The 27,829-nt window shown below is 37.5% G+C and overlaps 1 protein-coding gene across 1 annotated transcript; it reads left to right on the top strand.

Annotated features, from left to right (window-relative positions):
• Positions 1-501: 501 nt before the first annotated feature.
• On the top strand, positions 502-27,535 carry LOC125232213. Its single transcript, XM_048137848.1, has 12 exons — positions 502-860; positions 1,541-1,633; positions 11,201-11,287; positions 12,543-12,680; positions 13,205-13,313; positions 13,526-13,668; positions 14,018-14,195; positions 14,434-14,610; positions 15,226-15,328; positions 17,493-17,583; positions 18,082-18,259; positions 24,877-27,535. Exons 2-12 carry the CDS (start codon positions 1,544-1,546, stop codon positions 24,903-24,905), a joined length of 1,323 nt encoding a protein of 440 aa, XP_047993805.1. The 5' UTR covers positions 502-860; positions 1,541-1,543; the 3' UTR covers positions 24,906-27,535.
• The last annotated feature ends 294 nt before the right edge of the window (positions 27,536-27,829 follow it).

Raw genomic sequence — 27,829 nt, 5'->3', positions numbered from 1 at the left:
AAAATTCGATTCGGTAAATCTGGAACTAAAACTCTGAAACCGGACTAATGCTTATTTAGTTTCTAGCAACAGTTGACATCTACGAGTTTATATACCTACATGATTAAACATTCTTATTCCTACCTATAGATTAAATAAAACTAAAATGTTTGAGGGTAGTTATACATTTAGGGCAGAATTTAATTTCCTTAAAATTACAATAGTATTTGGAACTTAGAATTTAACTAATGCTTATTTTATCGTTACAATTAATATTCAAGATTAAAAACAAACGCATGTAACCGTTACAAGCAAAAGACAGACCGTCGTCGGCCGCGCGGCTTCGTTATAAAAATCAATAGCATTAGTAAGTTCGTTCGTACAAACGAATTATACGATTCTCTTAGTGTGCGTCCGTGTTGGTGTGCGGAAAACAAAAAAAAAGCCACCAGCGAAAATTCTTGTAATAAAAATCAATCGGAGCGAGGAAGGCGCCGCGCGGGGCGCCGACTGGTCGGGCGCTCCCCCGTATACCTACAACTCTATAGTGCATCTACCTCCTGCCTCCCCGTTTTATTCCGCGAATTCTACTTTACACCTCTTCCTAAACAATCAAAAAACTTTCTCCGGAACGCGTAGTTTTGTAGCCTTGAAAGCTTTAGATTTCAAAAGATCGCTTCGAAACTCGAAGCGGGGGGACGACGGGGCGAAGTCGTTTTGTTTTTATTTCTTCGACGAAAAAAATAACGCCGCCCTGCAGCGTCCTAAACATGCGCCACGCAGCTACGCGGGCCCGGCCGGGTGTGTGCGGGATTCACTTTCATTTGCGACATCCCATCCCGAAGGTCACCGCGCGGCAGCGGATCCTGACCGTGTTCTAGGTAAGTAAAGTTCGTTATTCGCGCCCTTTTCCCACGTTTATCGCGTCCGTGTTTTACTTCGTCCTTCGCAAAGACGGTAGACTTTCGCGCACGTGTTTGGTGTCCACGGTAACGCGGGGAGAGGGTTAACACCGCAAGTTTTACATTCACTATTCCCGCGTCCGCAGGTGCGAGCGGATACTTGTGTCGCCGAGTCACGTGTTCCGATAAAGTTTTGAAATTTACGCGCGTCCAATATGTTACTATCCGAAAGTTGTATGTGGGTATCTAGTTATACTTAAGTTTGCGAGCGTCCCGGCAAAAACAAACAGAATTAAAAAAGCGCTGGCCTTGCGGGCGACAGAAAGGGAGGGAAATTAACTTCGCACTCTTCATTTGTGCACCAATCGAGAAAAAATTCAATAAAGCTCGCTTCCTTTTGTCTAATTGCCTATGTATACGTACTTATGCCGACTGTTCGATTGCTGCGACATTTAGAAGGAAAATGGAGCATTTCGCTGTATCGCCCGCGAGGGCCCGACCTCTCGACAATAGGTACTTTGTCTAAATTACTTTCCTTGTATTTTGATTACACTTTTAAATGCAAATTATTTATTTCTTTGATATTTTTTTGTTCTTGTGAGCTTTATTAAATAAAGTTTGTTTTAAGATCAATATTAAACTGTTGTTTTTCTTTGCAGGAAATGCCCGGCCGCGGGTTTCCGCAGGTCAAGCACGAACCGGCCTCTGAAGACGACGACTCGCAGTACGCACACGGCTACCTCACCAATCAGGTATACCATCAAACTCCATGATTTATTATATATCGCTTTATTATTTCATCTTATGTGCTTATTATAGTAATACCTACTGGATGCACATGAAACTACAAAAGAATCTTGAACTATTTATTTTGAGAGGGTAGTTCTTAGGTTTTAGCTTTATGTTCTATGACGCCTAAATAATTCTCGTTTCAGTATCTCTTAAGCATAATATGCCAAACAGCCAAACTCTATAATTTGTAACTTCGGAGCATTCTTACCATTCTAAAACGGAACCCTAAAATAGGGTTGTGTCGACTTTTGACTCGGAGCGGTTATTATTAAATAGCATAATAAGTAAAGTACCTATAATGGTGTTTTACAACACAACATTCTTTCAACTTCATTACATTTGTAGCCTCGCAATACCTATTACAAATAATAAAAAAAAACTTATATTATGTTGTTAAGTTAGGTAAAATTACTTCGCACCTAAATCGGGAGTCATCAGCTAGCACTCATTTATCAAAAATTGAAAAATATGTGAGTTAAACAGTATACCTACTTAATTTCATAGTTACTCTTACAACTTCAAAAAAAGCAATTCCATTTTTTTCTCGCTAAATAATTATTAAATATTTATTAACCCCCGACGCAAAAACGAAGGGGTGTTAAGTTTGACGTGTCTGTCTGTCCGTCTGTCTGTCTGTCTGTTTGTCTCTCTCTGTCTGTGTGTGTGTCTGTCTGTGGCAACGTAGCTCCCGAACGGATGAACCGATTTAGACTTAGTTGTTTCTTGTTTGAAAGCTGAGTTATTTAAAGGCATTCCACGAGAACGTCTCCCTTACGAAATACAATTCTCCTAAATTCAATACCTACTCCGGCGTAGCCGAATGGCAATCATTGACGCTAAACTTCGACCAAAACGTAGTCTAGCTCTGTCGCGTCCATACAGAAGAGCGCTAGCTACCATATAGTACATTACGATACAAGTGCGACAAAAAGAAAGTTGGAAACTAGTAGCGTTAAATTAAAACACGAGTTACGAATTTCCTTTTCGCACGTGTATCGTTCGACGTTTTTCAGTTGGCCCTTCGAAGTTTTGACCCGACATAATGAAATGAACCACTTCTCGCACTAGTGAGTAAAAAACACCATATGTACTACTGAAATAGTACATTACTATATAAGTGCGAAAAAAAGGAAGTTCGAAACGAGTGGCGATAAATTCGATACGAGTACGACTTTTTTCAGTACAGATGGCCCTCCAAAGTTTCGACCTCGCATATAATGAACCACTTCTCGCACTAGTGCGTAAAAAAAAACACCATCTGTACTGAAATAGTACATTACGATACAAGTGCGTAAAAAAGGAAGTTCGAAACGAGTGGCGATAAATTAAAACACGACCGAACGGAGTGTTTTAAATCGACACGAGTTTTCGCACGTGTATCGTACGACGTTTTTCAGTACAGATGAGCCTCCGAAGTTTCTACCTGCCATATAATGAACTGAACCACTTCTCGAACTAGTGCGTAAAAAAGCGACCATCTATCTGTACTGAAAACGATATTTTCTTAAACGTTTGTGCGTTTGGCTACGTACTGAAAAGAATTAAAGCGATTGTGTCTAACAATATTTCATTAATTACTTAGCTAGCAAATAGTAGGTGCATTACGATACAAGTCCGTAAAAAAGGAAGTTCGAAACGAGTGGCGATAAATTAAAACACGACCGAAGGGAGTGTTTTAAATCGACACGAGTTACGAATTACCTTTTCGCACGTGTATCGTACGACGTTTTTCAGTACAGATGGCCATCCGAAGTTTCGACCTGACATATAATGAACCACTTCTCGCACTAGTGCGTAAAAAAAACACCATCTGCACTGAAATAGTACATTACATCAGAGGCCGGGAAAATAAGGATTTACGGCCAAGTGGGTATATACGGCCGAGCGAGCGTGCGAGCGAGGCCGGATAGGGATACGAGGCCGGGAATCCGTTTTCACGCCGAGGCATGTATAGTGCTTTTCTCAAACATACAATGAAATAAAAAAAAATGCTCTAAAGGACAATATTTTATAAAAAAAAGTTACTTTGCAGGCCTAGGCCTAAAAAATTATATGAAATCCCTTTACAGTCCTCTCGAGTTGTTGCGCCCAAAAAGCGATACTTCCCAGCCCATTTTAAGGAACGTAAAGACAATATTTCATTGCATGTTTGAGAAATAGTACATTTCGTTATAAGTGCGAGAAGTATGTCATTACTGTCAGAGAATGACATTCTCGCACGTGTGACGAACGACGTTTTTTAATACAGTTGCGAAAAAACACTACTACTTACAACGAAATAAAACAATCCGAACTATCAATTTTCCCATGGACATTGACGGATTATTTGACAATTCAAAGGCGTATTTTTGAAGCTTTTAAACTTGCGTGCATATTTTCGAGTTTGCTATTCATCTAACATAATTTATTTCATTGGGTGCCATAAAAACATAAACATTTACGATTTGGGACGATTGTTTAATGTACAACTACATTTTAATTTAATCGATCCATTTATGCCCCGACGTATTGCAAATAACGTAAAATAATTATGACAAATCGCGTAACATATTGAGGTTTTTTGAACGTGCATTAAGTTAAAACATGGTAGACGCCTCTACTTTGACAGTAGAAGACGCGTTTCGTTCCAATCATGTTCTGTTTACACGACTCATTATGACCGATTTTTCAAAGTATAAACCATTTTATAAATTATGTTTAGTATGACTAAAAGTAAACTATTACATATGAAATATTAACGTTTTAAATATTAATCACTTAATAGTATGTTTATAGTTTTATTCTGTCTTAGTAAACTAGACTAATATGAAAACAGCTCGATACGTAGTCGTAAAATGGAACGTATATACTTTTTACGCACTAGTTCGTAAAATACAACTTCTCGCACGCTAAACAGCCAAAAAACGGGCACTTTTTGAGCAACTGTATTAAAAAATATATTTTCGAGCTTTGCGACTTTAATTGAAGTATGTAGCTGTCATATCAAGGCAAAAACATTTCATAAGGGACTATCCAAATCATATCGTTACCGAAAATTGGCTGAGACGTTTTTGAGAACAGATATATAATACCGATGTACAAAAATAACACTAGAATGAATTAAATTTTCTTGAGACATACTTACTCTACCTCCACCGCGGCTCTTAAATATGTCATGGCCTAGCCGACAAAGAATAACAGATAAGTCAGTATTAACATGGAAGTATGATATTAAAAACAACCCCTTGGATTACACCTGGAAGGGAATCGAACTCCATGAAAATCAACGGAAACGGTCGTCATCTTATAACGGAAATACATACCTAGTTCTATCTTTATGACTGTAGGTTGAAAAGAATTATTTAAAATTAAATTAAAACATAATTTTCAGACTTACACAACACATACATAACAACATAGTTTTCAACTTTATGGGATACAGGCGTGATTGTATGTATGTATGTAATTTTCAGTACAGATGGTGTTTTTTTTACGCACTAGTGCGAGAAGTGATTCATTATATAAATAAATAAATAAAAATAAAAAGCCTGTTTATTCCGAAACCAAAAACCTTAAAAATATAAAAATAAATTAAAAATACTTAAAAATAATTAATTTGGTTTGGACCCCTTTCGGGTAAAGGCCTCCTCCAGCTCCAGCCATCAGTCTCTGGTTTTTGCCACAGTTGGCCAATCTGTGGCTATTTTGCATAGGTCGTCCGACCATCTTGCGTTGGGTCTACCGTCTCTCCTCTTGCCACTAGGGCCCTTCCACATGGTAGCGATTTTTGTCCACCTATCTGCGTGCATCCTGGCTACATGACCCGCCCACTTCCATTTTGATTTTAAACTATATTCTAACGCATCAATTATTTTGGTTTTCGCTCTTATGTCTTTGTGTCTTATCTTTTCCTTGAGCTTTATTTCCATAATGTTGCGTTCTATAGCCCTTTGGCATGACGTGATCTTATGCCTTGCCTTCTGTGTATATTTCCAGGTTTGGCTGCCGTACGTCATTGTTGGAAGTAGGTACGAGTCTATAACTTTTTTCTTCAGCGTAAGAGGGAGTTTGCTTTTTAGAATTTCTTTCATGCTCCAAAATTTGTTCCAGGTTTTCTTTATTCTTTTGTCTATCTCCTCTATGTTGTTTGATGTTTTAAAAGATAGTTCTTTACCTAGATACGTGAAGTTTTCTACGTATTCTAACCTGCTATTTTCTATGGTTATCGACGTTTTGTTGTAATTCGTCATCAACTTTGTCTTCGGTAAACTGATTTCAAGGCCAATTTCTTTGCTTACTATATTCAACGAAGTTAACATGTATTGCAGGTTTCTTGGCATGTCTGAAATGAGGAATACGTCGTCTGCGAAGCAAAGATGTGTAAGGTTTTTTGTTGAAATATTTATTCCTCGGTTTTTCCATTGTAGAGTCCTCATTATATACTCTAATACTGTTATAAACAGGGTTGGAGAAAGAGGATCTCCCTGTCTTACCCCTCTTTCTATTTTAATTTCAGGTCCAATATTTTCAAGTCTGACTCTACTTTTGCAATTTTTGTAGATGTTCTGTATTACGGTTATAAAAGTAGGGTGGACTTTTGCTGCTGTTAGAGACTTCCAAATTGCCGAGTGCTCTATAGAGTCGAACGCCTTTTGGTAATCGATAAATCCAAGGTAGAGCGGTGTTTTAAATTCTGTATGCTTTTCTATAAGTTGTTCAACTACTTGCAGGTGGTCTATGGTGCTGAAGCCTTTTCTGAAACCTGCTTGTTCCACTCCTACAAAGGCCTCTACTTTCGGTGATATTCTTGCTTGCAAGCCTGCTGAAAATAATTTATAGAGACTGGGCATTAGGCTTATCGGGCGATAATTCGTAATATCGGCCGGGTCTCCTTTTTTGTAGATAATCGTTATGTCCGATTCAGTCCAATCACACGGTACCATTTTTTCTTGTAATATTTTGTTAAACAGTATGGTTAAGGGCGTGAGTATGTACGGGCAGCTAGCTTTCAGTATGTCGTTTGTAATGCCGTCTGGTCCGGGGCTTTTTCTTGGTTTTAATCTTTTTATAAGCTGTAAAATTTCAATTTCATCATACTTTTCTATCTCTTCTTGCTCTATTTCGTTAGGTAAGTGGACATCTTCTAGGGTAGTGCTACGAGTATACGGCCTCTTTTTATACAATTCTTCGTAAAATTTTGTTGCAGTTTCCTGTATGTCCTGCCTAGTTTGATTTGATGTAGAGTTAGTTTTTAATTTTGATATCCATTTTTTCCCTTTATTTAACTCTTTATATGCCATTTTTGAACTACCCGAAGTGGAGAGGTGTTTTCTAGTGTTTTCATTCTATGTATATAATATTCATGCCTAATCTGTTTGTTTACTAATTTATATAATTTTTTAAGCTCTATTTTTTCTTCTCTAGTACGGGGTTTTTTGTTTTGCAGGTCATGGCGTCTACACCGGTCAAATCTTACATGAAAATCGGCTAAAAAAACAAAGTGTGATGTAAAGCTGGATTTTTGGTATGTTATTTGGAGTCCTTGGGGGAATGTAAGACTATATTTTGCAAGCAAAAAAAAAGTGTGCTAACTTCGTAATTTAAAAAAAAAAGTAAAAAAATCGGACTTTTTTTGGTTTTTATTTTTTTATTAAAAAACTATGCGTTTTTGGTCAAAAGTTGCTTTGTAATGTTAAAAGCGCATTAAATTTCAAACAGTTTCACATCTTTTTTATCAATGTCCGTCAAATAGTTTTCGAGATATGAAGCGTCAAAAAAGGTTAATTTTTGACGCATTTATAAAATGTAGCGTTTTGCCAATATTTTTAGACAAATATCTGCAAAATACTTCATGATATGATATATATTGCAATATAACATTGTATAAAATTTATTTTGCTTTAGTTTTAGTGCAAATAAAGGTCAGTAAGACGAATAGTTACTTTGGTAAACAAAAAAAAATCTATAAATAGAGAAGCCAAGAGTCTGGTAGATTGGTTAAGGTAAAATAGTTTACGCTAAAAGTTTTAGGTTGAAAGTGCTATCTATTCGATCTTACTTTCTTTGATATCCGTTTATCTGAAAAAATTGTCTAAGGTAACTTTGAATCGATTTGACTATTACTAATGAAGAAATAAAATATAGTAAAATTTTGAAGTTTAGTAAATTAGAAAAATAAAACAGAATTTAGTTACATTTTCCTGGTTCTGCATCTTGATGGCACAACTCCAACTCCATAGAAAGTCCACTTGAGTTGTATTTGACCACCAATTGCTGTGGAATAAACTACGGGAACGGAAAGCGCCCACGCCAATTATTAAGATACTGGAGAAGTGGTATTCCCAGCAGAAGAACGTAGTAAGATGGAAGTCAACTCTGTCCACCGCCAGCGGGCTAAACTGTGGCGTGAGACAAGGAGGCAGTATGTCTCCGGCTCTCTTCAGCGTGTACATGGATGGGCTGTCGCAGGCTTTGACCAGTACCGAGGTTGGCTGCTCCATCAATGGGCAAATGATAAATCACATCGCATATGCAGACGATATGGTCCTACTAGCATCTGTGGGAGCTATGCGTAAGTTACTTGCAGAATGCGAGAGATACGCCAGCCAGCATAACATGAGATACAATCCGGACAAGTCTGAATTTATGCTCATGGAGGCAGCACATATGCCCACACATGTACCACCTCTTTTGCTTGATGGAGTTCAATTGCGGAGAGTACACGAAGTCAAATATCTTGGCCACATCTTGTTCTCCAGTTTAAAAGACCAGGAGGACATAGAAAGGCAGAGGCGAGCCACCGCAGTAAGGGCAAACATGTTGGCTAGAAGATTCGCCAAATGTAAAAAGACAGCTGTTCCTCAGTTTTTGTACAAGCGTGTATACTGTCGAGTTATGGTCCGACTATACCTGCGCGGCGGTGAGAGACCTGCGCGTGCAATACAACACATACTATGTACTGATATTTCGTTAAACGGAGAATACTATGATTCGGGCACGTCCACGACAACGCTCGTGAGATAGCATCGATGTTATTGACCCTCAGTGATATGCTTTAAAAACCAGTCCGTACAAGAACAATTTCGGAACAATCTGATTCAATTAATGAGGGTTTTCTACTCGTAAATATTTTTTTCCGCCAAGCGGCGAGCCTGAGGTCTTTCGGAACGTAAACTTAACTTACTAAATAAATGTTGATTTGATATACGCAAATATGTGTCTGAGTAATACTTGAACAGCCCCCAAATAATAATAATTCGTTCTCCGCTACGCCTCCTGTAAATATATGTAAACTATCCCATTTGGCCATTACCATCCACCGATTATTTCTGATCCAGTTATACTAGACTTATGATATAATCCTATTTTTTTAAATAACTGGCACTCTTTTGGTCTTATTGAAATTTTTATTTTACAATTTATGTAATAGCCTGAGTTGTTTTGCTGATACCTGTCTCAAAATATTAGCAAAACGAATATTTTCATAGAAAGGGGAAAAATGCTCTTTTTTTGACGTTTCATATCTCAAAAAATATTTGACGGACATTGATAAAAAAGATGTCAAACTGTTTGGAATTCAATGCGCTTTCAACATTGCAAAGCAACTTTTGACCAAAAATGCATAGTTTTTTAATAAAACGGCAAAAACCAAAAAAAGTCTGATTTTTTTACTTTTTTTTTTAAATTACGAAGTTAGCACACCATTTTTTTGCTTGCAAAATATAGTCCTTTTTTCCCCCAAGGACCCCAAATAACATACCAAGAATGCAGCTTTACATCACACTTTGTTTTTTTATTTCTCTTTTTGACCAGTGTAGTCGTTTTATCAGGTTTTTTGTTTCTTCCGAAATTATAGAGACTTTTTCCTTGTTGATCTTCTTTGTAGAGTTTGGTAGACTGGATATAATGCGTTTTTTAATTTTGTCGTTTTATACTTGTACTGTTTCTTGTGTTGTACTTTGCATTACATCGATAAGATTTTCCTGTAAGTTATTTTTATATTCAATGCTTTCTTCTTCAGTTTTCAATACTTGTGGTAAAGGGTGTCGAAAATTTCTTCTGATTTTTTTCTGTTTTGATAGCACCGCTGTTGCTCGTAATAGCCGGTGGTCAGATGGGTATGTAGTTGTTAGAACTTCATAGTTATTTATTATTCTTGGGTTTGTAGTTAAGATATAGTCTATTTCGTTCTTAGTCGACTGGTCCGGAGATATCCACGTCCATCTGTTTTGCTCTTTCTTATTAAATAAGGTGTTAACTATTGTTAGCTTGTTTTCAGTTGCGAATTGTATGAGCCGGTGTCCTCTTTTGTTTCTTGTTCCTAATCCATATTTTCCTGCTATAAAGTTCTCTTCCAATTTTGGTTTGCCTATTATTGCGTTGAAATCGCCAATTACAAATTTTGTTTTTTGTGAATCATTTAGAGCTTTTTCAACAGTGTCATAAAAAAGTTCTATGCATTCTTCAGTAGCAGTACTTGTAGGTGCATGTACTTGGATTATGGATATTGTTTGTTGTCCAAAGCGCAGGTTAAGTACAGCGACTCTCTCAGTGAGGCCTATAAAACTTGTAATATTGGGTTTATATTTTTTTCTAATAAGAAAGCCTACATCTAAATGGCCTTGTTTCTGTCCATAGTAGCAAAATATGTGTGAATCGTCTTCTTCAATGCAGTTGCCTTCTCTTCGTACTTCTGATAGTCCGATGATATCGAATTTCACTGTTGTGATAGAGTTTTTGCACTCTATCATTTTTTCTGTAGATAGTAATGTTCTTACATTGTATGTACAGATTAATAGCTTGCTGTCGTTATTATTATTATTTTTAAAAGCTGGAGGGTTTTCATTATATGTCAGGTCGAAACTTCGGATGGCCATCTGTACTGAAAACGTCGTACGTTACACGTGCGAAAAGGAAATTCGTAACTCGCGTCGATTTAAAACACTCCCTTTCGAACTTCTATTTTTACGCACTTGTATCGTAATGTACTATTTCGTCGTTTGTTCCCAACAGATGTCAATAGAATCTATTAGTTTAACTTTATACTGCAGAACTGTCCTTCTGTCGATTTGCTCGATCTTATTTAAGATAATAATAATATAATATAATTATATTCGATCCAAGTTCGATCTGCTGTTTTATTACTAATTTTTAGTTTTTTTTAGTTATGTGTATGAAGTGGTTCTATACTTTTAGAAAATTTAACCTGCTTTAAGTAAAAAGTGGTTAACAAAATAAATTTTGGTAAAATTATCTTATAGTTTCCCTAAAATTGCGTTTTAGCGTGGAACCCTAAAAATGAGACAGAAATTGTCAAAATGTTCCAGTCTCTTTTCAACTCTTCATTTATTAATTTTATTGTTTTATTTAGGTTTAAGTTTCTTTGGGGCTTTCATTAAAATTTTGCCCAGTGTGCCATTTTGGCGCAAACGAGGAAACAAGCCTGCAACCCCCCCCCCCCACACACACACGCACACACATACACGCACACACAAACACACACACACATTTATAATAATTATTATATGATAATGGTGTGCGCTTTTCAGATACTACCGTCGCTGGAACTCCATCCGGTGAAGATCGAGGTCGATATAGACGATAATGCGTCTGCGCACATATTACGACACTTACAGGTACTCACTTACTACTTAACTAGGTACATAGCTTGCCTGTAGTGTAGTTATTGTCCTACGGTTCACGTAGAATCTTAAATCAAAGTAATTGTTATCACTTAGATGCCAAAATCTCGCGCTGGACTCTGAGAGCTACCACGTGGAGGGGACCTGCAGGAAAAAGACGCGCCGGCAAGCCAAATAGCCGTTGGACTGATGACATAAATAAAATAGCTGGAGAAAACTGGAACTATGTAGCTACAGACAGGGATCGATGGAAGTCCTTGGAGGAGGCCTTCACCCGATGAGGGGTTCTTGTCCGCCATAAATAAATACCACAATTTTATTAAATATTAAATTATGATTAAATTATAAATTAAATTAAATTAACATTGACATAACTAGGTAATTAGAATATAACTATAAATTGTGACGACATTCGATGATATGTAATAGCTTAACTTGGACTCGAAATAAAAGGCTTTTTTATTTTTATTTTATTTTATTTTTATTTTATATTTATTTTTATTTTTAGATGCCAAAATAAAATGAATTAACGTTTTTCCAAAACGAACCAACATTTGCTGGCGCAGTCGGTAGGATTCGAGTATTATTTTCAAAGTTATTTAAAAGTAGCTTTTAAAGTGTAATGCAGAGAGGTAAAAGTTATCATTATCAGGTTTGAATTTTGAGTAATACTTCGTCTTACAGTCATAATCGTAACCCACTACTTACCCTGTAGACATATAAGTTCAATTTATTTAATATGGCAGCCTCGTGGGCCTTTGCCAATGACAAGTGTATTACATAGATATAAAAAACACCGATGTGTGCATGTAAGTGATTAGGCCTTCACGTTGCACTGGTGGATAGCTGGAGCAGCAGTACAAAGCATGATGGCGGCCGGGACCACGAACTGCCGAGTGATGTCCGTAGAATTGGATATTCGCATCTCCAAACGAATTCTTCATCAACTGCACCCTTTGCGTAGGCTATTTACTGCATAATATCCTATCAAACTTATACATTAAATAGCAGAATGCAAAAATAAAAAATACATATTTGGAGAACGATCCGCCATGATCCATGGATCAATCGAAAGTCCATAAGTAAGTTATCAAGGCTGTAAAAGAGAAATCCTTCAAAGGTTACGAAAAGGTGGGTGTGACTTTACTACAGTTGTAAACTCCCATATTAGGCTGTGGCTCACGTGGATGCTTTCCATGAGATGGTCAAACAAGCGGGAGTTGTTTGTCAGCAATAAATACATTTTCAGGGTTCGGAGAGCCTGGAGGAGCTAGCGCCGCCGGCGCCGGCGGGCCCCGCCGCCACGCCGGTCGCCGTCAAGCAAGAGCCTGCCGAGCCCGCAGTCATACTTGAGACCCTCGCGCCGGCGCCGCACTCGGATACGCTGGTACGTAAAGAAGGGTTGTTAGATTTGGAGAGTCTGGAAGATCAAGGTCACGCCAGTCACAGTCAAGCAGGATCCCGCCGAGCTAACTAAGTTTGACAGACCCTCATGCCGGCCCGCATGTACTTAGCAAGATTGTTAGTGAGTTGGCGTTATCCTTGGGGTTGGAGAACGTGGACGATCCGGGAAGGTCATTTGTTGGTGTTGAAGTAAGTATTAGCCCGCCGAGCCCACCGTTGTGCAAGAGACCCTCGTGCCACACTCGGACATGCTGGTACTTAAGGAAGGAGGCGAGGGTTATCAGCCTTCGAGAGTTTGGAAGAGCTAGGTTACGTACCGCCAGTCGCGGTCACGGCGATCAAACCCTCCCGCCATGATGTTATCTGATATTGCTGCTGGTATTCATGGTGCTTTATCGTCGTTATCATTGCTTTGTCCCGCGCTTTCTGTTGAAATATAAAGGTCACTAGCCATTCAAGTACCATTCCTTTGCTTTTGTCTAACTAATTACATTTGTTTATTTCCAGGGTTCCATGCTCATCGACAGACATAAAACGCTGCCCGGCGCGAACGATTCCGACTCCATGGATTTCATGCCTCTCCTTTCTGTTAAAGACGAGCCTCTCTCTGAAGGAGGTAACTTTTAACTACCTATTTTATGAAAAATACAGCAATGTTTTCCAAGTTACTTCTATATTAAAACAGTCTGAATAATATGCGGACATTTAGAAGTACATGTTTCGAATGTGGTCCCATATGTTCGATCCTTATTCCGAAACAGGTACGCCAATGAATGCGTCCTCCTCTTACGATTTCTTACTCTCTAGTTAATGAGCCTTATTTTTCAGAGCAACACCACTTGAGTGGGTCGGACACAAGTGACTCCAGCACGCAGCCTGAACCTCCTCGCGGCAGCCCCAAAAACTGGACGCAGCAAGACATGGAACTGGCTCTCGAGGCCTTGCGGACGCACAACATGAGCCTAACTAAGGTATATACTACTGACCTGAACTTGTCTACCGTGCGATTCTCTGTCACTCGTCACTCCGCTCTTCAGGCAAGGAAAATATAGAGAAGAAATCACAATGATTCACTTTAACCAATGGGCTGGACTGTAAAAAGCGGTCGTTGTTGTTGGACCATTAATTCTTGGAATTTTTCAAAAGTGGAAAGTTCTTTCTTCTTGGATACTTACGATCGGGCAACTGCTGTGTGGAAGGAGTTTGAGATTATCACACTATGTTTTAACTTATAAATGGCCACACTCTAATGACTCTTGACCACAGACTAGCCAAAGGCAAAGACGCATTATATTATGTACCTTCTTTTTTGTCTTCCAGGCATCAGCCACATACGGAATCCCATCAACAACGCTGTGGCAGCGCGCGCATCGGCTCGGCATTGACACGCCGAAGAAAGAGGGCGCGTCCAAATCGTGGAGCGAAGAGGACCTTCGAGGCGCGTTGCATGCGCTTCGGTCCGGGGCTATTTCTGCTAATAAGGCTAGCAAGGCTTATGGTTAGTTTAAGTCCAAATAGTTTTGAACAGATCAAATGAAAGGGTGTGTGATTGGGTGTAGGAGGCTTGAGGAGCTTGCTTGGCTTCTGACAACTTCCACATGTGTATTTTAGGTACATACTACCATTTACTACCTATATCTTCTAACCACAACTTCTTACTTTCGTATTTAAATTACTAATAGAGCATAGGGATGTGTCAGAATGTATGTTACAAATAACCTTTGTGGTATTCACAGGCATTCCTAGCAGCACTCTCTACAAGATCGCTCGACGCGAGGGCATTCGCCTCGCGGCTCCATTCAACGCGGCGCCCACAGCTTGGCGGAGAGCTGACTTGGAACGGGCGTTGGCATCCATCCGCTGTGGTGCGGCCTCGGTACAGCGAGCAGCTTCGCAGTTTGGCATACCTACAGGTGAGACAGAAGATACGAGAGAAAGAGAAACAGATAGATTTGTGCTTGCGGCTCAATGCAACGTAGCACCCACCGCCTGGCAAGGAGCAGACTTGGAACGAACGCTGGCTTCCATTCGTTGTGGAGCGGCTTCGGTACAGCGAGCGGCTTCTCAGTTCGGCATACCTACAGGTGAGACAGAAGATACGAGAGAAAGAGATAGACTTGTGCTTGCGGCTCCATTCAACGCAACACCCATCGCCTGGCAGGGAGCAGACTTGGAACGAGCGCTGGTTTCCATTCGCTGTGGAGCGGCCTCAGTACAGCGAGCGGCTTCTCAGTTTGGCATACCTACAGGTGAGACAGAAGATATGAGAGAAAGAAAAGATCGGCTTGTGCTGGCGACTCTTTTCAACGCGGCACCTTCAGCCTGAGAGAGAGAGCATCTGACGCTGTGTTTCAATTTTAAACAAAGTCTAGTTTTCCCTTTACGGTGCAAGGTCAGATGGTGGCAGCGACCGATTTATGATCATGGTGATAATGACTGATCCATAATAACAGGCGTGGCTTAGCCTTCGAAAAAAGCCGAGTCTACCCGAGGAAGATGATGATAATATGATTTTTTGGTAATTTCAGGCACGCTGTACGGTAGGTGCAAGCGGGAAGGAATCGAGCTGTCGCGGTCTAACCCTACGCCCTGGTCCGAAGACGCAATGGGAGAGGCTTTGGAAGCTGTTAGGTAAACCCTCTTCATTTTCAAAATCTGAAAGATGAAGATCCATAATTCCAAGACAAGGACAAGTGGCGTACTAGAAGAGAGACCTATTAGTGTAAGGTCTGAGTGCCGAGTGTACGCTCATATACACAGATGTCATATATACCATAGATCAAGCAAACGTATCTACTTAGCGTGTCAAATGAACTCAGTGAAATCCACTGAGTTGTCCGTCTTTAATCGCAGCTTGCAGCTTTCGGGCGTCAATTTTTGTAAGTTGAAGTCAATCAAAACATAAAAAATGCCTCGTTACGTGATATTCAATTGCAACAACACAAAAATATGAACAATCAAGAGCCTGAGACATATTTAAAATTACAGGCAAGAAACAACTTCAGTACAAAATTTGACACGCTCGGCCCCTATACAAATAGATGAACTTGTTTCTTCTATCTAAATATAGTTCTGTGCTCATATATAAGGTCCTAATTTATTAGATGCAGATATTTTTACAGCTGATAGTACTCGGTCTCTGGTGTATATTAAACCGTGAAACATTATAGCTTTTACGATGTTTTTTTGGAGAAAACGGAAAAACAAATTTGCTACGTAAAAACACCCTGTTTATGTGATTATTAAATGAAAACTCATTGAACAGATTCTAGTACCTCTTTTACGTAACTGTAACTGGCCACTTTAATGACATGTGCAGTTTTCCCGCCGAACCTTTACGACATTTACAACAAACAATTGTTGACATGACAGAAAGTGTTATTGTGACATGTGATAATGCACATGATGTTTTTTTTTAGACGAAATTATAATTAATTTTTTTGTTAGGAAAATGAAATCAAAAAAGTTACATGAAAAGATTTCTTAATTTATATTTAAAGTTAATTATTTTAATGTAAAGTATCATGTGTTAAAATATCTGCAACTAATAAATTAGGACCTTATATTGGTCGTAAATAAAAGCACAGATAAAAACATTAGATGCTCTACAACACGCTAGAAAGCTAAAATGGAGATGGGCTGGACATGTAGCTCGTCTGAAAGACCACAGATGGACAGCCATAGTCACAAACTGGATAGGCCCAGCTGGTAAACTCCGAAAGGGCAAACCAAACATGCGCTGGGAGGACGACATTGAAAAGATGGCTGGTCCAAATTGGAAGAAAACAGCACAAGATCGTGAAAAATGGACATCTTTGGAAGAGGCCTTCACCTAAGGGGTTCCTACAAATTAGAATTAATAAAATTAAATTAACAAAAGTTATTGTAATTTGAAAGGAAATAAAAGGCTTTTTATTTTTATTTTATTTATATAGGTCGTGCAGCGGGGCGGGGCATGCAGCGTGCATGTCAAACAATTGAAGCTCATACAAGTGTCCTGAGTCGACGCTGTAAGCCTGTCCCGCTGCACGCCCCGCCGAACCGAACGCTGCGAGCGCCCAGTCAGGCCTAACTCAATACTCAATCTTACACAACTTACATTTAAAGCCTCTATTCTGCTAAGTATACGCATAGGCTTAGCAGTGGGCGATAAAGTGCTGATATGAGGAACTCGGAGGACTGGCTATTGTCCCAGAGCTGTAAGAACTTCTTTTGACACATGACAGCGTCCACAAAACGTAAACTCGCGCAACCTAATGAAATTTTAAATAAAATCCTGTAATAATATTTTAAAAAATAAAGTACTTAAAAACAATATTTCGCTTACTTTAAACATAATCTAGTAACACATGTTACATTTTTGCGGATCTTCGTTAGTGAGTATTTTACGATATTAATTTATCACGCAGGAATCCTGCGTCAGGATTTACTTATTATGTCATTTATCATTCATTTTTATGTTTAAACTAGTGCTGTGGCAGAGTCTGTCATTTCGATTCAAATGACATTTCAGTAAGTTGATAGAAATCGTATAGTTTAAGCGCCTCCTTGTACACAGGGCTTAATCGATTCAATCGTTAGATTTGGCAAACGATACCTACGTCTTAGCCACATCGCAACATACTTCAAAACAAATGTGTCAAAAATGTGAACTCTTTCAAATCCGGGACAATAAGCGACTATGGCGACTCGACTCTAAATTATGGCTAATAAAGGCAGCAATGCCTATTCTATGAAGGTGAAGAAAGATGAAATCGTTTCTATAGAATTATTAATTTACTTGTCTTGTTTCCAGGGTGGGACAAATGTCAATAAACCAAGCAGCGATCCACTATAATCTGCCTTATTCGTCACTATACGGACGGTTCAAGAGGTGCAAATATCAAGTGAGTACTTATTGCCGTTTTATTGATGTTGCCTGAAGCGCGTTACATAGCCAAGAAACAAGTAGATCCCTTTTCCACGGTTAAAAAAATCTTTGCCACAGAGGAATAAGACAAAAATTACGAAAATAAGCAAGATAAAAATACACGTTCCTACAATAATTTGTTAGCAGATGGCGCTGCTAGCGCAGCAGTTCTCAGTTTCATTTATTTTGTTAAATAGTTGTTTTCAATAGATGGCGCTAAATACCGAAGTCTTCTTGTTCTATTCATACTTAGCCTGATATATGAAACGTTAACTTCAACTACGGAAAGAATTTGTCTGATTTTAAACTTAGATACTGAACTCAGATATTTTAACAACAAACCATACACAAACCTTAGTTTTGACGCCGGCTTTGTACGCGCTATAAGTTAGAATTGGGATACTTGATTCCTCCACCTGAACACATCGTGGTATTATTCGCAACTTATCTAACTCCAATATCTATTACCATACAGAGTCCTCAAGCAATGCCCCAGCAGAACATGCCAGAGATGGAGATGGAACACCAACAGCCTCAAATGTACTACCATCACCAAGTGCATATGCCCGAGGAGTATCATCAGAGCTACATGGCGGAAACGGAAGCCATGCATGCCCCTGTCATTCAAGAACCTTATAGCATGTATTATCAAGGTGAGCAATGCCCCGTTATAACTTTTTTTTTCACACACAACTCAACACATACTAACACAAACACAGACTTAGGCAGGGCATTCCACTCCTTGGCGGTTCGCAAAAGAAATGTTGAAGCGAAACGCCTTAGTGCGTATTTTCGGAATACTAACCGTGAAGCGATGCCGCATTGCTGATTGTCTGGTGAAAAGGGGACGGATTAACAAGGTTGTACAGTTCCTCAGCACATGCAGCGCATCTGGATATCGACGACCGGTCTGGCTAGTGATCCTGCATCCTAAGCCGCGGTCCTGGGTTCGAATCACAGAACTAAATCAAGATAGAAGGAAAAAGTGTATCTACTTCGCGTGCGAAAAAGTTAAATAGCGAGCAACATTGTTCGCCGCGCAAGTCAGTCTGCTCCCGACCGCTGCCCGCGAGTGACATACAGTGAAAAATACAAAATGGGTCGGTATTCGATAATTGAAATGAAATGAAATATTTATTTTCCAAGTAGGCATATTACAATGCGCTTATGAACGTCAAATAAAACTACGCCGGCTCTAACCCTACGCCTCAGCCTCGAGAAGATTTCAGTCCCCCCTCAGTTGGAGGAGGGTATCCACTATGGGACCGGCAAGAAACTCGGCGGGCCACTTCTTTTCAAAACATTACATCTTATATTTAACATGCATTAAAAAAAAACAAGATACAATTTAATAAGCAAAAGTATTCATAAAAAAAAATATTAACACAAGAAATTATACAAAGTACAAAGCTATTATGATTATTAATAAGAGATGTTAGAAAACGATAAAACGATAAAAAAAAAAAAAAAAAAAAAGATGTATAGAGTCTCTAAGTGTCAAAGTACATCTAAAAAAATTATACATGAAGAAAAAAACCGAATAACTAAAATAACTTTAGAGTTGTAAAAGACTCTTGTTGTCTTAAGCAAAGGAAAAAAAAATATATGTATACTTAATCTACTTTTTTCCTTGGAGATGTATATGGTCTCCAAGAGTCAGAAAGAAAAATAAACAAACAAGGACCGAACAGAGTGCCTCAACGTAATCTCATTCAAAATTAATGTTACATAGAATAGCATAGCCCCTATTAGCTGAAACAGACCGGTCTTCACAAACAGCACCCGTTCACGAATATGGCGCGCATCTCAGCCATCGCCTCCCTCAACCATCATTCGGGAAGGTGGCGACCCGATCAACGACGTCACCGTAAGCAAAGACTTTTTAGCGAGCATGACATGTTCAAGCTGTCCGGGCTGTATTAACTGTTCAAACACCACCAATAAAAGCAAGGGTGTTAAACAAAGTGTTTCCTATCATCGGTAAGTATCATTTGTCCTAAAATATTTTTTATTAAATAAAAAACACGATTTTCCTATTTTTAACCGACTTCAAAAAAGGAGGAGGTTCTCAATTCGACTGAATGTTTTTTTTTTTTTTTTTTTTTTTTTTGTATGTATGTTACTCGATATCTCCGAGAATCGTGGATCGATTTTCAAAATTTTTTTTTTGATCGAACGGGTATAACCCCGAGATAGTCCCATTGGGACCAAGTCAGGGTCTGATGATGTGATCTTGGAGAAATCGAGGGAACTCTTCAAATGTTATAGGCACATGTAAGGTTTTTAGTGCATTTTTCAAAGGTACACCAGTATTTACGTCTGACGGTAGTAATTTTATGTGGCTGAGCTGATGATGGAAGGTCAACTCCTCAATGGTTAGGAGTTAAAGGATAATTCTTTCACTACTGTACATATATTCAGACTGATACGTATAATATCACTAGGAACCACTAAAAATCAACAAATAAATAAACTTTTTAACAAAAAATAAAACCGCCTTCAAAAATAAGCGCGTTACAAAACACGGAGAAACTAAAAAGCCAAAAATAATAAACCTTTGAATTCAGATTTCTTATCGTATTGCAATAATCTAAACATCCAAATTATAAACAAATCAATTATTTTTGAAGGCGGGGCCAGCCTGCGCATGGTTGGGAGGGGCAAACAGGTCTGGTACCGACTTCAAAAATAATTGATTTGTTTATAATTTGGATGTTTAGATTATTGCAATACGATAAGAAATCTGAATTCAAAGGTTTATTATTTTTGGCTTTTTATTATCATCAAAACATTAGCTGACGTACGGCCGTCAAACTAGTTTTCCATTGCGGCTTTAATTTGACGAGTCCGACCTGGCGTGCGTTTAATACAAGCGATATAAAAAAAAGGCTATTCAAACTGTCGAGACAAAGTGAAGGTAGATTTGTTATTTTGTCCGTCGAACTTACGTCGAACTTAAGAATAGTGGTGTACCACGGAACTATATCGTCATGTATGCTGCGATTTCCTTATTCGATTTAAATCGATTTTGCGAAGCAGTGGAAATTATAATTATGTTTTTATATTGTTATGAAACTATACATATAAAGTACGAGTGAAAAGTAAATTTAACTTTAAAATAGGTTACAGTTACGGTATTAACGTTGAATTTGTGGTCGGCAGAAAAACAAATACAAACATAATACGCTCTATATTTATTATGAATAAAAATAACTCTAAAAATGTGTTAATGGTTAATTATATTTATATATTACTAAAAGTTGTAACAAATAACATGAGGATAATGCTGTGAGTACATGGTCGATTTTCTTAAAAATAGTACGAAATATTAACTGGTATTAATACCTACCTACTAAAATCTTTGTTCCTGGCCTTAGGCAAATTATATACCTACTAGTGAATTGTTTGTCATCACACGAATACAGGTATATACTTACTTCATTTCACAACGAAGATGAACATCCGATATTTTTAACTTCGGCGGGCATCCCGCACGCAACCTCCACAATCGATCGAATGGGTTACGCGTAGAGATGGGCGGCGGGAAAATACCCGGGGTAGATATCGGGTATTTACCGGGTATTTACCCAATCTACCCGATATTTACCTTTTCTACCCTAATGGGTGGGTATAAATAAATATTGTAATAAAATGGGTCATAAATTGAATTTAATCGTGAAAAAATGTTTTCTTTGTATTGTATAATATATTTATATTTTATTAATATAGTTCTATAAACATTTATCGAAGTATTCGTATTGAATAAGGAATTTGTTAAATATCATTGACATGCTTGTGTGTTTTGTTACCTCCTCCTCCTAAACGGCTGAACCGATGGGAATGAAATTTTGTGTGCTTATTATAGTTCCACTCAAGTAACAATTTCTGGTCCTATAGTGGTCGAGGACACCAAATTAAATCACACTAAATGGTCCTATAAATAGTCTATATTGGTACTGTAGAGCCGATTTGGCGCAATTATGCAGCCATTTAGTGATATAATAGGCCTATAGCAGTATCATCCGTGACGTTTAAGGTCGTTTATGGTGATGTAATGATGACTATTGTGCTAATTTGTTGACATAGAGGACACAGTAACGCTATTATAGTATCAATTTATGCTATAGTAGCATTTGAGATTCCGTTATACAGGTTATTTTGTTTTATAATAGCAGTTGCCGTCCCTTTTAATGCGAAATTTCTAAAATAATTTAATGTGTGTAATACTTAACAAAAAGTGTTCTAAACGAGGAACTTAATGAAAAGTGGCGTGTGAACTTATAAAGTTTAGTGTCAATTAACATAATTTGGATTTCGTACCTATACTTCCATCATTACTGCAAAAAGGTATGCGATGGAAATTTTACCGTTAAAAGAATATTAGTTTAATGGAGTATTTTAAATGCGCCGTCGATTTATACATGTTTTGAATAAAATAAATAAATATATTTTAATACAATATAAAAATATTGGCACCATAGTTTCTACTATGGATCCAAGAAGTAAAACATACGCTTTTATAGTTCGACTATATCACTTATCATACGCATTCACTGCCATAAGCCCGCCATCGTGGATTCAATTAGGGTTGCATGAGAATTTAACTATGATCCAGTTTAACTTATAAGTTCTTTATATAGAAAACAATACTTGTTTTCAATGTTTTACTATAGAAAGCATAAACAGTATCAATAAATGTTGTTTTCTTTTTAGTATGACAAATCTAAACTACAATTGGTCGCTATGTGTATTTTTAAAGTTAATTTCTAGAAAAACACTGTACGGAACCACATACCGCATCTTTGGCCTGATTTCATAATTACGATGTATAAATAAACACCATAAAGCAGCCTTTTAAGGTAAAAATTATCATTTAAAAGTAATCGTTTTCTACTCTTATATATCTGATTTGGTTTATAAAACATATAGTAAACTCAGCTATAACGCTATTGTGTTTTAAAAGAGATACCGAAACCATTATTCAACAGTTTTGTGATATAAGAGAGTCATTGTGGCGTATACGGCGATGAGATATAAAAGGCACAAAGCTATATAAACGTATCCTGAAAACTTCATTATACAGCAAAATAGCTCTATAATGGTATTCATATCACTGGTGTTAAATACTATAGCAGTGTTTTCCAAAGCCACTATATCCCAAAATAGTGCTATAGTTACTATAGTTAGGTTTTAATTCTGTTAAAACACAACTACTAAAAATACTATAAGCGGCTTGTTGGGAACCTTAATAGCGCAAATTGATAGCATAACAGTGATTCCTAATACTATTATACAATAATATTGTTCTTTAGTAGGTTATTTGATCCTGTTATAGACCAGGCCTATAGCGGCTCTATAAAATGGTGACATAAACGTTTACATCACTTCCTAATAACACCTTTTAGCTGTATAACACAACAACTATAGCGGCTTGTCGGGAACCTTAATCGCGCAAATTGATTGCATAACAGTGATTTCTAACACTATTATACAATAATATTGTTCTATAATAGTCATATTTGATCCTGTTATAAACCAGCACGGGTAGCATGGTCGCGCGATAGACGATAAAATGTCAGGCCGTCCCTATCGCACTAATAGTAAGTGCGATAGGGACGGCCAGATGTTTTATCATTTATCGCGCGACCATAATTGCCTGCCAGGCCTATAGCGGCTCCATAAAATGATGATATAAACGTTTACATCACTTCCTAATAACACCTTTTAGCTGTATAACGCAACAACTATAGCGGCTTGTCGGGAACCTTAATAGCGCAAATTGATTGCATAGCAGTGATTCCTAACACTATTTTACAATAATATAGACCTATAGTAGTCATATTTGATCCTGTTATAGACCAGGCCTATAGCGGCTCTATAAAACGGTGATATAAACGTTTACATCACTCCTAAAAACACCTTTTAGCGGTATAAGCTTATAGAGCTAAAAGGTGTTACTGGAGGCTTTTATACGACAGGCGGTCACGCCGAAAACCTTTATACGATATCTATAGTAGCTTTTAGCGTCGAAAACCAAAATTATAGCACTAAAATGTTACTTGGGAGCTGTTTGTTTGGTAAAGCCTACTATCTAGCCGAAGTCCAGTATCTAGCCGAAGTCACATAGCATTATTACAGTCTGAATTCAAAGCAAGTGTTAATTAAAATCACACGTGGACGTGGCGCTTGTTAGCTAAGTACAAACTAAAGTACTTATAAATATCCCATAAATAAAAATTTAAAAAAAGTAACTGACCGGTCAAGTGACTAATTGCACCCTTTCAATACGGATGCACCTACCTGGCGTTTTGCAAAGCTGTGACCTCATTGGCTAATGAATTTGCATTTGTCTGTCCACCGTGTTTAAGTTAAGTAAGTTATTTGAATACTTAGTGGGCCTAAAACATCTGGGGAATACAAATATTTAATAGAATGTGGTAAATTACACATGATATATTGGAATATTTGGAATTTCTGTTAACATTTTAATATTAGTTAGTCAAATATATATATTCATTTTAGTAGAAAAATATATTTCAGTCATGTAAATTAAGAATAATCTTTAATTTTATAGATTATTTTTTATACCCGCTCATTTGGGTAGATACGGGTAAATACCGGGTGGATTGGGTAGATATGGGTATTTTCCCGGTATTTACCCGTCAGCGCCCATCTCTAGTTACGCGGCGACAACGTTCCCATCACTAAAGTACACTCGTGACGTCATAGGCTCGACACAAAACGTTACACGCTCGGTTTCGCTGTTAATGGCCGAGCATTTTCCTTCTATCTTGATTTAGTTCTGTGGTTCGAATCCCGGTAAGGACATTTAATTGTGTGATGAGCATACATATTTGTCCTTGAGTCATGGATGTTTTCTATGTATATAAGTATGTATTTATCTATTTAAGTATGTATATCGTCGCTTAGCACCCATAGTACAAGCTTTGCTTAGTTAGGGGCTAAGTTGTCTCCAATATTTATTTATTTATTTATATACTATCACATGGCGGAACCAGAAGCCTTGCATACCCCTGTCATTCACGATCCCTATGGAATGTACCTATAATCGCTTTTACTATCGGGAAGCATGACCTTCTCCTCTTTGCCTTCCAAAGCAACCATATTTTCAGGTAATATATCTAAAGGGTAAACTAAAACTTCATCAGGTTATGGGCCCATCACGCTTCCTCTATACTTTTTTTAATAAATCATGTAACGAGCAATAAGCGGCTGACGCCTTCCTTAATACTTACTTTTCCTTTTCTAGGTTGCAGCAGCAGTATCGCGACGAGTTGAGGGTACAACGCCTCAGGAAGCGAAGGCCCATGACATTGCGCTTTCTGAGGGACGTAGTAGTAAGTACGTACAGTCATTCCAAGACACTTTAAGAAGATTTGAGGCCCCCAGACAAAATGAGGGTATTCTTATACTTAGCGTAGGTACAAGCTTCTACAATGTTGAGTCGGTAAGACTACGGGAGACGCTTTGTTAACATTGACAGTTGGTTGGTTGTTTCTCTATGTTGCGGTTTGCGATGTAGTGCAGTCCATTCCATAACTATTATTTAAACTCATGGCTACCGAAGACACATCATAAATTCTTAAATTAAGCCGACATTCAACTTTTTAAATTATCGATAAAGTCTGTTTATATCAAAGGCATGTCTGCGGTGACCTTAATACAGTATTTCCATTTTAATATATTATTGAATAATGAATTCATTACAATAATCAGCCTGAACGAGTACATGATAGTCGTAGTGTAAGTAATTTTAATAAGGTGTAAAATAATGATTACAAATCATTTTGTGAAACGAAATACGTAAACAATGGCAATTTGATTAATAAGTAATTTGTGTCGGATAACAAATTTAGCTAGCGTATTTTTATAAAAAATATTTTTTCGATTAGTCTACATAATAAGTAGGTCATGGAAAAAAATCTAAGCATGGATTTAAAGCCTGACCCTGACCAGAAATTTATGACTACGCGCCATGTTGCGGAATTTCATTAGAACTATTTTCTTCATACTAAACTGAACTGTCACTCCATACATCAGAATAACAGCGCCCTCCTGACAATAGTTATATATTTTTGGTCAGGCTTTATACTATAGATCCTTGTACTGGTATGCATGGACGGGTTCTTTAATGACACATACCTACGTCGAAGACATATGTGTACCTATATCGGAAAACGGTCGAATAGAACTGATTCGTTCTAAAGTAAGAGGACACCAGTGTGCAACTATCTATTCTCCATAAGGTTAGGGCTCTGTGCTGGCTACTTTTGTTGTTTTAAGACTTTTAAGCCAATATTCCATGTGATAAAGGGAGTAAGTCTACACGAAGCAATGGTCTTCCAACTTAATAATACCGATCTGAGCTTGTTGGTCTGTCGACCGGTATCTAAGGATCTTTATAGCCTCGTAAGGCCCACCATAGCTAATTTTCCCATTTTGAATTTGAACCTTATTCTATAAATAAATTGGTAAGATTTTCGTTTGTTTCAAAAATCAATGTAACAATTGAAATTATACTTTATTCAGTTCATGGAAGGTTCAAATTAGATTGCAACACTATGTACATTGTAATGTACATTGGGCCTTACGAGGCTGTAACTCACCTTTATAATTTGTCAACTAATGACGTAAATGGTTACAATCATTATGGACTTCCAGCATATAGCAATATTATATTTGTAATTAACGCATTTTCATTCCCAATATATTTTTATAATCTAATCTTATTGTTAAGCTTCGAATAAACTTCCGAACCGTTAGCTATGATGTAAATTAGGTAGTTTAAGTAATTCTAATTAGAATAATAATAACATAGAGAGTGATCGATGTCTAGTCACCAAAACTAAGCTAAAGCAATGTTGTATCGTTACTCTTTTTCTCTCAAGTATCGGATCGGTTGCACCAAACCGTCCGTCACTGAATTTAGCATTCGCATAATTTGTTGCATGGGAATTTCCATATACTTCTGCTGCGCGACGTGTCTGCTAACTGTGGTTGATGCAACTGGCCAATAAGTCGGCCAATTTTCTATGTTTATTATTCTAAGGAATTTTAGGTTAGCGGGATCTTTCAGAGAATGATAATGGTTAGTGATATTCCTGTTTTCCAGTTATTGTTATTATTGATTTTGTAGATTCTTAGCGAAGTAGACTGCTAGAATAGTACAACTGCCATTAATATACGTAATTTACCTATATAATATTATAGTGATAAGGGTATTTAAGGGCATGTATCAAATTAAACCTTGTAAAAATGTTACAATATACCTAACTGCACTCATGTTAACAAAACTTGAATCAGATAAATTTAAATAAATATCTGCAATAATCCTTTGATTCAACTTTTGTTGACAAAATTGTAGTTAAAATTATAACATTATACATTTTTCTTTTATTGCTTTAGTCACCTAAAAATACAATGTAAGGGCCCATTTAGACGGTACGAGAACTCGCATACGAGTAACACATTGCGGTATTTGATGGCTGTGCAAAATTGTATGTAACCTCAACAGCCCGCAATGTAACTAAAATCGCCGTCTAAATCAGGCCTAAGCGTAAAAAATAAGCAAGGAGACGAGACAAAAATCCCTTGCGTCCATGTGATTATTGAATTTCGTCTTGTACTGTGTTTGAAGTAAATACGTAATGATGTGATATTTATAGTAACCTAGTATGTCCAACAGTATTATTAGTTACTTCGAATTTTAGTTTTAATTATCTTGTTGACATTATTGATTATGATTGTTATTGCAGCACAGTCTCATGCAATATGTAAGTATTATTGTAAGATGTCACAGAACATTATGTTAGTCTCAATCAAAAGTATAGATGGCGCTACGTGATGTTTGACATTAGCGCCATCTAGCGAATTTGAAGTAATTGTTCACCGTATGGAAATACCGTATGGAGTATGGAGCCTATCCCTAAAAAGTGTAGGTAAGAAGAAAACTCCAATAGGTGATACTATGGAAAGTGGAGTGGCGCAGATTGTATGGGTAACCTAACAATTCTTCTTTTTCCGAAAAGACCCTGTTTCTTGATAGTAATCTGGCATACATTGTTTTTGTTACTTACTTGGTTTTGTTATTATGGCTGTTATTGAGTTTGATTGGTTACTGAGACGAACGACAGAGGAGACAATGTTCAAATTAGTACTAATGGTTTTATATTCTAGTAACTAGTGCTTTTAGAACTTCTAAA

Source organism: Leguminivora glycinivorella, chromosome 12 (assembly GCF_023078275.1).
Source record: "Leguminivora glycinivorella isolate SPB_JAAS2020 chromosome 12, LegGlyc_1.1, whole genome shotgun sequence".
NCBI lineage: Eukaryota > Metazoa > Arthropoda > Insecta > Lepidoptera > Tortricidae > Leguminivora > Leguminivora glycinivorella.
The sequence above is the reverse complement of the archived record's forward strand: the minus strand, read 5'-3'. Positions and strand labels throughout refer to the sequence as shown.

What these genes read in the sequence shown, in the direction of transcription:
- LOC125232213 (XM_048137848.1), top strand. Translation starts at nt 1,544, where the DNA reads ATGCCCGGCCGCGGGTTTCCGCAGGTCAAGCACGAACCGGCCTCTGAA. An exon ending in ACAACATGAGCCTAACTAAG is followed by an intron (nt 13,669 to 14,017) that starts GTATATACTACT and finishes TTTGTCTTCCAG; the next exon opens with GCATCAGCCACATACGGAAT. An exon ending in TAAGGCTAGCAAGGCTTATG is followed by an intron (nt 14,196 to 14,433) that starts GTTAGTTTAAGT and finishes TGGTATTCACAG; the next exon opens with GCATTCCTAGCAGCACTCTC.